Source organism: Seriola dumerili, unplaced genomic scaffold, assembly GCF_002260705.1.
Source record: "Seriola dumerili isolate Sdu_G_001 unplaced genomic scaffold, Sdu_1.0 BDQW01000822.1, whole genome shotgun sequence".
NCBI lineage: Eukaryota > Metazoa > Chordata > Actinopteri > Carangiformes > Carangidae > Seriola > Seriola dumerili.
The window spans coordinates 1,125,263-1,139,127 of NW_019175077.1; the positions used below are offsets into that span (position 1 = coordinate 1,125,263).

General features: G+C 38.7%; 1 protein-coding gene across 5 annotated transcripts in view; it reads left to right on the top strand.

Annotated features, from left to right (window-relative positions):
- The first annotated feature begins 759 nt into the window (after positions 1–759).
- The window catches only part of tpk1 (thiamin pyrophosphokinase 1), a 71,881-nt gene continuing 58,775 nt past the window's right edge, over positions 760–13,865 (top strand). Inside the window, exons 1-4 of one of the 5 annotated variants that reach the window (XM_022766274.1) lie at positions 845–1,040; positions 1,546–1,582; positions 3,722–3,807; positions 8,428–8,502. In XM_022766274.1, the coding sequence (XP_022621995.1) occupies positions 3,741–3,807; positions 8,428–8,502 (142 nt within the window). In that variant the 5' untranslated portion in view covers positions 845–1,040; positions 1,546–1,582; positions 3,722–3,740. Of the gene's footprint in view, positions 807–844; positions 1,041–1,061; positions 1,288–1,545; positions 1,583–3,721; positions 3,808–8,427; positions 8,503–13,865 lie in introns of those variants that run through there. The other 4 variants (XM_022766277.1, XM_022766276.1, XM_022766278.1 and 1 more) reach the window with 4 other exon arrangements.

Below are 13,865 nucleotides of genomic sequence, written 5' to 3' on the forward strand. Positions count from 1 at the left end.
CTTTTCGCCCATCTCCCCTCCTTGTCTTCTTTCCCTTGTCCTGTGCACGAGCATGAACATCCTCTGTTGCTGACTGGCTGGAATTGTCAGTCTGAGACACTTTGTTTATATCTCATTTACAGTGTAGGAACACCACATATTTTTTTCAGCACATACACAGAATGGACAGCTAGTGGACCATGAGGAGATATTCACTGAATCGACAAAAAAATTTATTAGATCACTTACTCTTCTTTTAATGCGCCACTAAACCAAATTAGAATAAAAATAGTCTCCTTCAATAAAAGTCCCACCGTGTATGGGTGTTAATGCATATCTGTTTTAAAGATTGTTGACATTTTAAAGATTTTAGAGTTCATATATATAACCACATTAAGCCAGCAGGACCTGTTTAACAAGATTAATTTTATGCCTGAAATTGGAAGAGTTCAGTTGCACTTTTGTTTATTTGATACCAAACTGGCTGTCTCTTGTTGTAATGGGGCAGATAATGATAGTTACAGTGAATAGTGGAAGCAGTGAATGGAATAGTCCTTCCTTTATTAGGATAATTTCCAGTGAATGAGACATAGAGTATTCCTCAATTTGCTGGAGAACCCTAGAACCTTCTCAAAAACTTCTGAGACTGCCTTTGAGAATCACTGCATAAAAGCTATGTACAAAGAAAAAGTTATTTCCACTTTTAGCCTCTAGATGTCCCCATGACTAATTCCCGGCTCTCTTCGAACCTGCTAGATAGCCTCTCGATATCTCCCTGCACTCTCTTCGACTGTTTACAGCGTCTATCGCGGAAGTCCATTCATTTTGTGAGTTTTTATTTAATATTTACAAGGTATAGCAATGACAACTGTAAAATGGGAAGTCGGATTTTAAATAGTGAAACATAGCGCCGCCACATTATGCTGTTTTGTCAGAATAGTAATGTTTTGTCGGTGAACAACGTGAAGCAGTGTGGTTCATTGCTGCACACTGTCTCGCCGCAAATTAGCACACTGCTGTGTTGAAGTGGTTAAACTATTGTGACACTGAAGGAACAGCCGGTAAGGATGCCAAAGTCCAGTTCCCAAGCATAGTGTTTCCTAATATGTATCACGGGGTCGGCTACCGTTAAAGGAGTTAGTGATTCAGTGGCTTAGCAACGCTATTTAGTTTTAGCGGTGGAGTACCCCACGAGGTGCTGCAGTGGTCGTTAATTTATGTGGGGTGTAGTTGATGTTGCGTTGAAACCTAAGGTAGAAAACAGAAGGTGTCTGTGCTGTGGAACCTGCCTCCATGATCAGAGAAGAGGTGTGGGCAGTATAATGACTATAATTCCACTTTATGGCAGTTAAAGTTCAGTTCGTTTGCCAATTAAGTTGTCCAATGTAGTATACTACAACTAATAATTAACACAGTTCAGTTTTTAACTTGAAAAAGGAATAGACTGTGCTGTGACGTGTGTATGTGGGTAGGAGGGGAGAAAGACTCATTGATAAAAATGAAGTGAATTTTTATCGTGACCAGTCTCTACATACGTCCCTCTCTTATGGTTTGCTAACTGGATAGTAAAGCTGAAACGTGAACAAAGGGAGCGTTTGCCAAGGTGTAGTATGTTTGTTTTATGCTTTTGTTCATGTACTGTATGTTTCACAGTGACAAAAGGAGCACATTGTACATGCACATAATTTATGGCGTTATTAACAAAGGAGTGTTGGATGAGTCAAATTTACTTGCAACAACATTTGTAATAATAACTTTTCTGTCATTTAGAATTTCAGTTTTACAGTTCAACCTAATTTGTAGATTGAAAAAAATATTCTTTGTATCCTTGATTTTGACTATGGAAATGTGAATACTTGTTACTACTTCAACTATGTCAAACAGGGCTCACACTTTGTGCACTTGGTCTGCACCTGAGTTATCCATAAAACTGAGTGTATAATAAAAACTCTTCTTATTGCAGTGAATGATTAAATGTTTGATTTCTGTGTACTATAAATCATTTTTAGTGATGCAACTAATGATTATTATTTATTTTTCTTTCTCTACTTTCTTTGTAATAATTTTTTTCAATTAAATATAGCAAAACATCTCAATTATCAGCCAAAGTGATGCTTTCAAAATGCTCATTGTGTCCAATTAGTCCAACCCCTGAAATATGATTTATGATTTTCCCGACCGATTTATTGGTCAGCCGATTTTATCGGCTGATATTACCCTATCTCCAGGGCTTTTCCTGGCTGAAAATTTGGTGGGGGTGGTACTAAACCATACAATGGGGGTGGGGGGGTGGAGTCAGTAACATGAATTACCATTTTTTCCCACATTAGAAGAACTAATGATGTCTGCACTCTGCACTGTTTCACTTGTCCTCACGATTCTCCTCCTCATGAACTCTCTTTTTAAAAAAAAATCTGATTCTTTTTTTTTCAAATACGGGACGACCTCGTATTATACGGGACGGGTGGCAACCCTATTCACCTGTTTGAAGAGCCGCAAAATCAGGTCACTTCCTTATGCAGGCAGAAAATCCAGCACGGATTACGATACAGCGCCACTCATGGGCCGCAGTGGCGTACAGTGCAAGTACTAGAATTTTGTCGGGAGGCGGAGGCGGCATGAATTTTCACGGAGGCGGCTGTCTCCCAATTTTCTATGCAGGAAAAACCCTGATCACAGATATATCCGTATCGGCGCATATATTCTCTGAGGTCCGCTGATATGAAAACTTTTATTAAGAAGCAATAATGCAGTAGAAATGATTAGGTCAAGTCAAGTTATATAGGCAGCATTTTATGTATGTGTATGTATATATATAATATATACTATATATATATATACATATTACATATTTGTTCTTATGTTTTTTATTTATAGTTATTTATTTTTATAGTTATTTTATTTATCGAAAGATTGATGGAGGGAGAAAATTTCTTTTAATATCGATATATGTATCGATATCAGAATGTTTTTACCCCCTAATATCAGTATCAGCATCTGCCCCAAAAATCCAATATCGGTCGGGCTGTATTAACAATCATATCTGACCAAGAAAAGCAGCAAATTTATACATTCGCATTTGGAACCAGTAATTTTTTTTTTTTACTTGATATATCACTCAGAGACTGTTGGTCTTTTACCAAAATAGTGTCAGATAAGTTTGTTGTTAACTTACTGATCAATTAATCAACTAATTGTTTCAACCTTAATAATTTTTGTAACAAATTTTGCAATTTTGCTATGATTAATCAATTACTTGATCAAAAGAAAATCAATCGGCAACTAAACATACAATAGGTTAAATGTATCATTTATTCCACTGTGAGCATTGGCTGCTTTTTTCCTGTGAGCTGAAAATCTGTATCTGAGTCAGATAACACAAGAAATGTGATGACATTACCAATTTTATCGACCAAACCATTAATTGAAAAAATAATTTTCAGATTAATCAGTAATGAAAAAAGATGTTTACTTTCAGCCCTAGAGTCAGTATCTTGAGTTATCCAGTGATGCAACCTGAGTGTCATCATCCTCTCGTGTGAATGTCTGTTTGTGTTCAGTCTGCTTGTTTGAAGGGAAATAATTAGCCTGGATGAAGGCTGGTGATAAACTGGGATTAGAGACAAGTAGGAACAATTAAATGAATTCCTTTGACAGGTGTAGAACAAAAGGAAGAAATAGAAAAGGAAGATAAAAGCAAGAAGAGTAGTAACATTATATGTCCTCCTTTTCTCGATTCCAGGTGAGTTGGCTGATTGAAGATGGACTCCTGTGGATCCAGGGCCATGGATAAAGAGTTGATGCCTTTGGACTGCCTGCTGCCCTCAGGTACTGCCTTACAGACGCACATTCCCTTGGTTCAAACACACATGCACGCAATCAGATACGCAGGTCCATACACCGACACATACTGCATGGTATGTTCACACACAAGCTACATCAGTGTGGACGATTCCCACACACAAACTGGAGTCCAAACAAAGACAATCTGTGTACATCTGATCAGAACACATACCTATTCACATCACTGTCACACTTTTTTGTGTGATTGACACTCAAAAAGAAATTATGACACTGTTTGTATATGTTTGAGTCGCACTTCCTTGTGTCTCTCTTGATAGACTGGGTACATAATGAGTCTTTTCTGGAAGAGGGCATGGTGTGTTTGATTGAAACTTGACATTCGACAAAAAGAAGATCTCTCTTTTTAAAAGTATATATAGGCATGTAGGCGCTTTTTTGTTGCAATATTCATTCTGTATCTGTTGATGCTTTTGAAAAAGAAACCCCAATTTGTCAGCATTGACTGTCCTACAGACCTGAGGAGGAAGCTGGTTACAGCTGCCTTTAGCCACTGCTCTCAGGTCAAGGTTTATGTGAGCTCCCTGGTGGTGTATGTATGAGTGTGGAGGAAGGAAGCTCATCTGAACCTAAGGGCAGGTTTTACACAAGATGAAAAGGTCAAGGGGATCATACAACAGTTTGGCCTGTAGAGCAGACAGCAGGCACATGTAGTTACCTCTGTCTCTTATGTCTGTCTTGTATTACAGCTACAGAAAGTATTTCCATGAAATTTTTGAGATCTATTTTTACGAAGAGCTTTTTTTATGACTTATGTGAAAAATTGCCATACAAGATTATACGTCATAATGAAGTGAACCGCCAATGGTTGAGAAGCGACAGATACACTGTTTGTTCAAATAAATTGTGGTGTGGGTTTTTAACACTGGCAGGAAATATTGTCCACCCACCAGAGATATAAATAGAGTGAAAAATAAACATTATGTCCCCACAAAGCTCAGCAGTATCATCTTATCTTTTTTAGATCCTTTGGCATAAAGCACTCACAGATGATGCAGGTTCGTAAACATACAATGAGCGTACGGTGTACAGTTTACTGACGTGACATAGATGTATTTGGTGTTGTTTTACAAAGAAGTGTTATAATTTGGTCTTACAAAAAAGAATGCAGGCCAAAGAATGCAAGGTGCAATGCCAAGAACAGTTTTTTTTTAATTGGTGCTCAAGTGATATGACATGAGGTATGTGGTATTCTCAAAAATAAAGGATACAAATGAATTTGATGAAGCTATAACTGAATGAATTGTTTTTTTATTTTTTTTTTATTTTAATTAATATTATTTCAATCAATAATACATATCTCATTTCACAAAAACATTTGCTGACATTGATAAAAAGTTGTTTCTTACACCTCCATTCACTATTGATCAGTCACTGTTTGTGCTGGTGTGAAGATATATTGTTTGACATTTGCACTGACCTCTTTGTCAATGTGCCCTGGGTCCAGGCTGTCCAAGACTGGCTACATGAGAGTGGTTCAAATCACAGTTCGATTCTTATCTAATATGAAAAAAAAAAAAAAAAACTCACAACACATGCGAATACTTGTGTTAGCTTGTGAGAGGATGTGTTCCCAGGGAGGAGGTGTTTCGAGCGGACACAGGTGTAGGTGGTGGGGGGGGGTGTGACATGGAGGCGTAATCCTAACCACAGTGGCCCCGGGTTCAAGTCCAACCCGTGGCCCTGTGTGCCATATCGTCCTCTCTCTCTGTCACTGTCTCTTATCGGAATCAAGGCAAAAAATAACTTAAAAAGAAAAAAGTGATGAACCCGGCTGTGACTCACTTGTTATCCAGTAACTTTAAAAGTCACAACTGGGCGTTGAACGGCAAATCCCAGCCAGGTTCATCACTTTTTAATGTCCCCTGGAAACACTTATGTTGTGTTGCAGGACTGAATTTGCAGCATATTTTTGTATTTGCATATCTTGTGAGTTTTTACAGCACATGTTGTCAAATTGATGATGTTTTCTGAATCTGCAGTGCGTGTGTGTCTTCGCATGTGTTTTCTTAAGTTGAAGTGCCGAGCTCTCAGGGCCCCCGTACAAAGCACTATCATAATCTTGTTGGTCTACAAAGGCAACTGTAATTGTGTTCCTGTATGTGTACATATGTTTGTATATGTCTGACATTCTCACACATGTGAGAGTAGTGCAGAGCAGGAGCACAGAACCGCTGTTGATTTCCTATGCTTGTACAGCTTGAAAATCAATAACACATAGGCCAACATCAGTCAAGAGACACTCTCTTCTGATAGGAAGCTACCAGCAGTTTTGGGGCATCCATTCAAACAAATGTTTACTCAAATGTGTTAGCTAAGCATTATACACTGCTCACTGTACAAATCCTAGATTTATTCTAAAGATTTCACAGGGTGTGCAAATAATCCCCAAATTGTTGCAGAACAGAACAAATCCGAGCACACACACATCCCTCTGATGGTATAATTTTGCTGATAAATCTGTCACTTGATATCAAAGAAGATGTGTTTGAGATTCCCTGAATCATACACTTCTAAAATCTTTTTCCCAACTGTACAGAATAGTGAAACACTTCCCCCTATTAGATAAGTCTAGAGTGTATTTCTATGGCTTCTTTAGTTTAATCTCTTGCAGGAAATGCTTATCTAGACTCTCAGAGGAGAATATAAAACCAGCCCCTGGATGTCTGCATTTTAAAACCCCTAGTGTGCACAGTTAGCCTTTTTAAATTTCACCATTTTAATATGAAATGAATATCTATGTGCTAGCTAGTGTGCTTGGGGTTTGCCTGTGTGTGTATGTATGTGTGTGTTTGTGGTATTTATGCTGTCTGGCACTTTTAAAAGAATCCCAAGGTGACATTTCTTTGAACAGAGTGCACGAAAGGCCGCACCCCTCTCCTCGTGTGTATATGCGGGGAGGTGAGTTTTCACGCGACGAAGGGTTATCTGAAAAGTCACGGCTGGTTGAGTTTGTCTTTTGTTCTCTGTACACCTCCAGCCAATTAAGAGACAAGACTGACAAATCTACTCCTCCTCTTTCTCCCCCTCACCTATCTCTCCATGTGTTGTCCTTTCTTTTCCTCCTTCTTTGTGTCTCCTCTTTATCCTCTCTTCCTTTCCTCTTCCTTTTACCATAATAGGCTGGGGTTGACTTTCGTTTGGAAATGACCTTCCAGTGATGTGAACTTTTTAACAACATCAAGTCTGCAGCTGCAACAAAGTCACAAACCCAAAATACATTTTTTTTTTCACCACACTTCCCCAGCCAGGTTAAAATGTACTCTTTACACACGGGGGTTTCAATACAAAAAAGGTGGGTTTTTTTCAGGACAAAACTGATACACATTTCGCAATGAAATTTCATTACACCTAAAGTATATTCTCTTCTACTCTTTCTTCCTCATTGTTGCTTTTCTGGCCTCCTATTATATTCGTGATGTATCAGGAAAGGTGTATTGGGAGAGATACTACCTTTATTAGATATGACCTGTCATGCTGCCCTGAAACTGGGATCCAGTTGGGTTGAATATATATGAAGACGGTTTAGGAGGGAAGGAAGTGGGCATTGTAATTACAGAGTTTCTCAGAGTTTCTGAAGCTTGCATATGGCATTTTGGCTTTGCTATGAAAAGCAGCAACTTCAAAAATGGATAAAAAAATCATTCATAAGGGCAGACATGAAAAGGAAAGATAAATAAGCAGCCAATAAAATGACTAAGTGTGAAGGCTGGGGGAAGAGAGGTTGTGCTTTAGTCTTTGGTCTGTGAAGGCTTTTCTAGCAGCCCTGTTTTACTTTGTCAATGAGTGTCCTGTAAATTTTTTTTCATCTCCTGTAGATAGAGAAATGACAATTCTAAATTATTACTCAGGGGATCTGCGTTAGTAGCAGAGCAAAAGAAAAGCTAAAAGCAAGATGGATGGGTGGTTTAGGGTGGAAATAGATTTATGAAATGATAAATCTATGACTGGGAAAGAGACTTTGACATAGAGGTGCACTGAGAGGAAAGAGAGAAGCCATAGGATGACAAGTTGCTTTCATTTGTGCTGTTTTGAAAAAGCTTTCCTCTGTTGTCATGTAGGTACACATGGTGTGTCAACAAGGTCAAGGTATTCAGATGAGCATCAATGAGATGAGTACAAGCTAAGTGCACAGATTCCTCCGTCTTTTTATGAATAATAAAGAATAGTAAAGACCACAGGTCGAGGAGAGTGTAGTTGAGGGAAATCATTGCTTAATTTGGACACACAATGTCTATACTTTGGGTAGGTTTTGTTATCTTTTGATGTTGCAAACAAATCCCTTGCAGCTTAATTGCATGGAGTGGGAAACGTTTTGAACTGTGATGGAACTGAGACTCGTTTGAAACTGTTTCTGTTTGTAATCCTCTCTTATTTTCCTGTCTCCATGTGGAGCATGATAATGACCTCATTATCACGGCTTTGTTTTAATTTTGTTCTTTATTTAGCACATTCAGTGCCACAAACAACCGCCTTCAATCTGTACTTAAAATGTATTGTTTTGAACATGCAAATAATATGTCTTTACCGTTTTTGCTATTTGGGTGTTATATAGATTTGTCCTTTTCCTCCTGTCTCCTACTCCAGGCACTCTGAGGATATGTCTGCTCATTCTGAACCAGCCTCTGGATAAGGACTACCTAGACATCCTCTGGAGTAAAGGTAGAGATCTCACACATCACCAACACAGATCAAACAAACCCTCTTTATATCACTTAGATCCCATCTGCATTGGCTGAGCATGTTTTCTTTTGTTGTTTTTAGTCAGGCTGTGCTCTCTAGCCTGTATAGCCTTCATTGTGCAAAATCATAATTGCTGCCATGTCGCTGCCCCCTCCCTGCCCTCTGCCCACATTTCCTGTGAGATGTGTTTTAATGAAGTTACCGATTACATCATTTTTTTGCAGAAAATAATTTTCCTTTCTGCAAGGATGACTTTCTGTGGCTCTTTCTATGACCTGAACAATTACTATATTCAAAACAAAAATAGTTTTAAGCACAGCCTGAATATGCTGCATGATTTTATTAACCCCTGAGACACAGGCTTTTTTGCATTGCAATTTAAGGCAAAAGCCATGTATTTTAATGAGAAATTTCAGCTGAATTTCTGACACATGCATCTACAGCTAAACATGTGACAAAGCTCAAATGGCAGGAAACCGTGAAACCTCTAAGTTGTGCTTAAAATAATGAAAATAAGATCAGCCTGTGTTAGTATCCAGGCTAATTAAACTTAACAGATAATCCCAAATTTTATATGATCGAATGAATGCATTTAAGTCATTATGTTCATAATTCATCAGCTTTCACAAAACTAAGCCATATACGAAACTGTAAAGTTTTTTTTTATTATAGACATTTGTAGCAATTATAAGATCTCTACAGACATCTTACTAGCTTGCACATCCATCCAGATTCATTCAAGTGTGTATAAGTTCACTATATAACTGGTTGGTAAATAATGTGAACACAGGCAGTGGCAGGAAGAGTCCACTCCTTTTAGTGGGGGAGTGACAGGGTCAATATGAACAAGCCCACTGAGCCAAATACCCCTGTATTCAGAACAAGGACATTTCAGTCATATTAAACCTACCCTCAGCACTGACTCTGATCTGCTGCCTATAGCTGAGAGGCCTCTTGCAATCCTTCATTAATCAGGGGAAATGCTCTGAATAGTCTGGGACATTGACATACTAGAAATACTGCACATTTTCTTATTGATGCACAATCCCTCTTTGTGAAAGAAGAGAAGCAAAGAACACATTTTTTTTTAGCGTAAAAGGGCAGAAATTAAGACACCCACTATGCATTACATTTGTATTGAAACATACAATACTTGTTGCTCTCTGAATGGTTCCACTTCAACATTTTTGCAGTAACTGTCATTCCCAGGAGCATTTTAATGATTATTCTTGAAGATGCTGGTCACAAACTTGCTGGTAGTTTGTGAACCAAGAAAGTCCCCAAGAAAGATTCCAGTGACATTTTTGTGCTTGGTAACTAGAGGATATAAAAAAGGATTTGATTTTCATCTGCTTCATGAATATGCCAAGGCCTGTTATCAGCGTAAAAGTGAAAGAGGAATTCGGAAAACTCAAAAACATGCACAAAAGGCTTATTGTTAAAAAGAAAAAAATAGGTTTTTGAAGGGAAGAAGAACCCCAGACTCCCTGAGGTGTTGCTCATGAGATGCATTGATGCATGGCAGTTGTGCTACTCGGCTGTGATGTATTAAATATGCAAAGCTGATTTTGAACTTTTAAATCAGACAGTGTCATCCCAACCTGTATCCCACATTTGTTTTTCCTTTAAATCTTGTAAAACAATCAGAAACAGAGCCTGACTGAACAAGAGTAACTTGAAAAAAACTGAATGTGTTAAGCATGCAGTTGTGTTATCAAGGACAGAGTAAAAAGAAGTGACTGGGATCAGTGGTTCTTAACAGTTTTGATGCTGAGACCATGAAACAACAGCAAAAAAACTAAATATGAAAAAAAAAACTGTAGGCACACAAATGTATGAAAAATCCAATTCATAAACTTATGACTTATTTAGAGTACTAAGTTGGTTAGTAAACAAAGTAACTTTGAAGGCAAACGTGTAATTAAATCACATCAGATTGAATTTTAAAGAACACAGCTTTGATGTTCTTATCAATTTAGCAAAAACCCATGAGGCACCTGAGCTCTTTCCATCGCACAGCAGTCACACAGTTAGATAGTCGTTGCTGTCTTTGGTTGTGCCTTTTCACTAAAGCACCTATAGAAAATGTTTAATGACATTTGACAAAGCAATTTCCTCCAAAGGTTGCCTGCTGCCCCAAGATAAAGATTCTTTGGGTAGTCTATTAAGGGAAGGAATTAAAAAAATATATATTTTAAAGACGGAAAAACATATAAAACATTCATTAAAAGGATTTTGATGCTGTTAAATGTAAAAGGAATGGCTTAATTGATGCTTAATCTTATCAGTCTTACACTGTGCATCCAGTGCAGTTTTCTATAGATTCGAACTATACTATTAAAAATCGCAGTTATAATTTGATTTTAAATGCATTTAAACAGCCGTTTCAAATTTTTTAGTGTAAACAATATTTAAATTGAGGACAGTTTTTCAATTTTGAGTTTAAATTGTCTGTTCACTATCTCAGCATGACAAGATATTAGACTTGTAATATATTCTTCACGCTATGTTGATTGTAAATGACCCTCAACAGAGTTTGTAGATTGATATTTTTTGGTTTAATAACCTTATTTCCTTATTTAATATCCTTATTTCCAAATCCAAACCATGACTAGTCCTGCAACGTTTGACTAATGTTGTTCCAATCTAGGGATTACATTTTTTTTTCATTGATAGTGCAGTAGAGAGAGACAGGAAACGGGGAGGCAGAGAGAGGGGGAATGACATGCAGCAAAGGCCGTCCGATGCGGGACTCGAACCGGGGCCGACTGCAGCGAGGACTGTAGCCTCTACACATGGGGCGCCTGCTTAGACCACTACGCCACACGACGCCCCGGGATTACATTTATTATTATAATATATTATTACATTTATACATAAATGCATTGTGGTGCTTTTCCATATCGTTTGGTTGATTGTTTCACAAATTTTTTGTTATCACATTCAGTAATTGCCAGGAATATAAGGACAAGAATCATAAGGAAAGTGTTGCATCAAATCATCAAAGCAACCAACAGTACCATTTGGAGATCACTGTGAGACATATCAGATGTACTTTGATGGAGCTTGATACTGTAATGTGGCAGTTTTGGGCATTTGCCCGTGTTTAGATAAGGCTACTTATAAAAAAGTTTCTGAGAGATTTTAGGCAGTTTCTGAAGTGCCACAAGCGATGTGGCAATGCTGTGGTATGGATGTCAGAAATTGGGAAGCTTTCTTGATCAGTTTTGATCTTGGCAGCAGTGCACATGGGACTTGAAGAAGTTTTGACAGGATGATGATTGTTTGTGAACGGCAGATCTCAAATCTCTCACAGTTTGATGAAAGACGCGCTTGTAAGCAAGTTTATCATTCCTCACTTGATATGCCATGTAATTTTAATGTTGTTTATGGGATAAGCAGATGTCAGTGTGCGTGAGCGTGTCTGAGTGTGTGTCGCTCTCCGGAGGTCTCCACCCTTACAGACACAGACATCCACACACACATACAGAGAGTACTCTCAGGTCCTCTGATGTGGTGCCCCTGGGCCCCCTCATCACCCGTGGGAGAGGTAGAGCAGCAGGGAGCAGAGCAGTGATGTAGGCTAGAGGAGCGCAACACTGATCAAAGGAAAGCTCATTTACAGGTGCCTAGTGTGATGTTGTGAAGTGGGATCAAGCTGCTTATCTCACTCACGCACCCTCTCACTCATCTAGTCCATCAGTCACTCACTTGCTCATCTAGTCAGTCACCCACTCACTTGTTCACTCAATCAGTCACTCATTTACTTACTTACAGATCCTTCACGTACTCACTGTGTAACAACACAAACAAGCAATTCAATAAAGCAATCAGCAAAGGTGACTCTCTCTACAAGGAAAAAAAACAGACCTGTGTTTACTATAAGTGCCTCATTTCATCATTTGTTGATGTCGAGCAGCTTGCTGAAGTTGAAGTTTGCGAACATCACCCATCAGTCATTCGAGTATCAGCCTTGCAATCAAGGCTGGTTGGATAATGTGGCTGCAATGCGTTGGCGTGCACATTCACACTTCCTGCACTAAATTTAAGCACGTGTCAGATAGCACAAATAGGTTGTGAGTTGTGAATTTCAAAGAAAAGATGCTGTTAGTGAGAACTGATGGATAGGAATCTAAAGAGAGCTATGAAGAAAAATTCCAGCATGACTGTCGATGAGGAGAGAAAAGAGAATGAGTAGAAGGCCTGGTAAAATTGTGCCACCTAGAATAAGAAAGAGAGGGATAGAGCGGAAGAGTAAAGAGTAACAGAGTGGAGCTAGAGAGACATAAAATGAGATGTTTGTGCAGGAAATCAATCAAATTCGAGGGGAGTTTTAGAGAGCAGGGTGGATCTGGAGACAGGGTGACAGATGGAAGGGGAGAGGTGTATGGATAGATGAAGGGAGGGTGTCAAGGCATCATAATGAGGATGATAATCTTTTCACCGCTCTTCGTGACCGTTTGCCCTCTCCTGTACTGCACTAAAGCCCTAACCTGACAGGTATTAATCCTCACCACTAACCTCATCAATACTGGAATGCTATAGAATATTCCCCACAGCAATGTGTGTGTTTGTGTGTGTTTCGGTATGAAAGTGTGCATGCACCTTTTCTGCATCAAGCTCAGCGGCGACATAGATGATTAAAAAGAACAGAAATGACAGGTTTAGTAGTGTGCATGGAATTGCATTATCTCCTGCGCACCATATGTATCTATCATACAGCAGAATGAGTGACAGCAGCATTTGGTTCTGAAGCCTGCAGGGAGGGATTATGATAGCTAGTTTATTTACAAGGTCATCTCCTCTGACTGCTTCTGCTGTCCCTGCTCAGCTCACATCATATCACCTTCAGGATTCATAAGACTGGTGTCTCTGGATGTGATTTTCTGTTGAGCATGATTGTTCAACTCAAATGCTCTGAGGAGAAAGAGAAGAAGGAGTTGGTTAGGCTATTGCATTCACAGTAGTGGCACACTTCAAATAGCTGACAATTCATTGTTCTCAGTGGGAGAATGACAGTATTTGTGCCTTCACTGCCTGTGGATGGAATGCAGATGGAGAGATCTCAACCTTAGTTTACCCATTTTTGCCGTTTACTGTGTGATGAAGATTAATGGGATGTTGAGAAATCTAGACAGACGAACGCTGCCACAGGCATTTGTGAAACTTTCTATTACAATGTAGTTATTCTGTTATGTGACGTGAACAAAGTTAAGTGCTTTAATCAGCAGGAACATAAAATATAAAGTACTGATTAATACTAACAACAAAAACATCTAAAATTTGCTATTTGTTCCAACATTGCAACATGCTGCTCTGATTACAGACACTGTGTGGAGTTT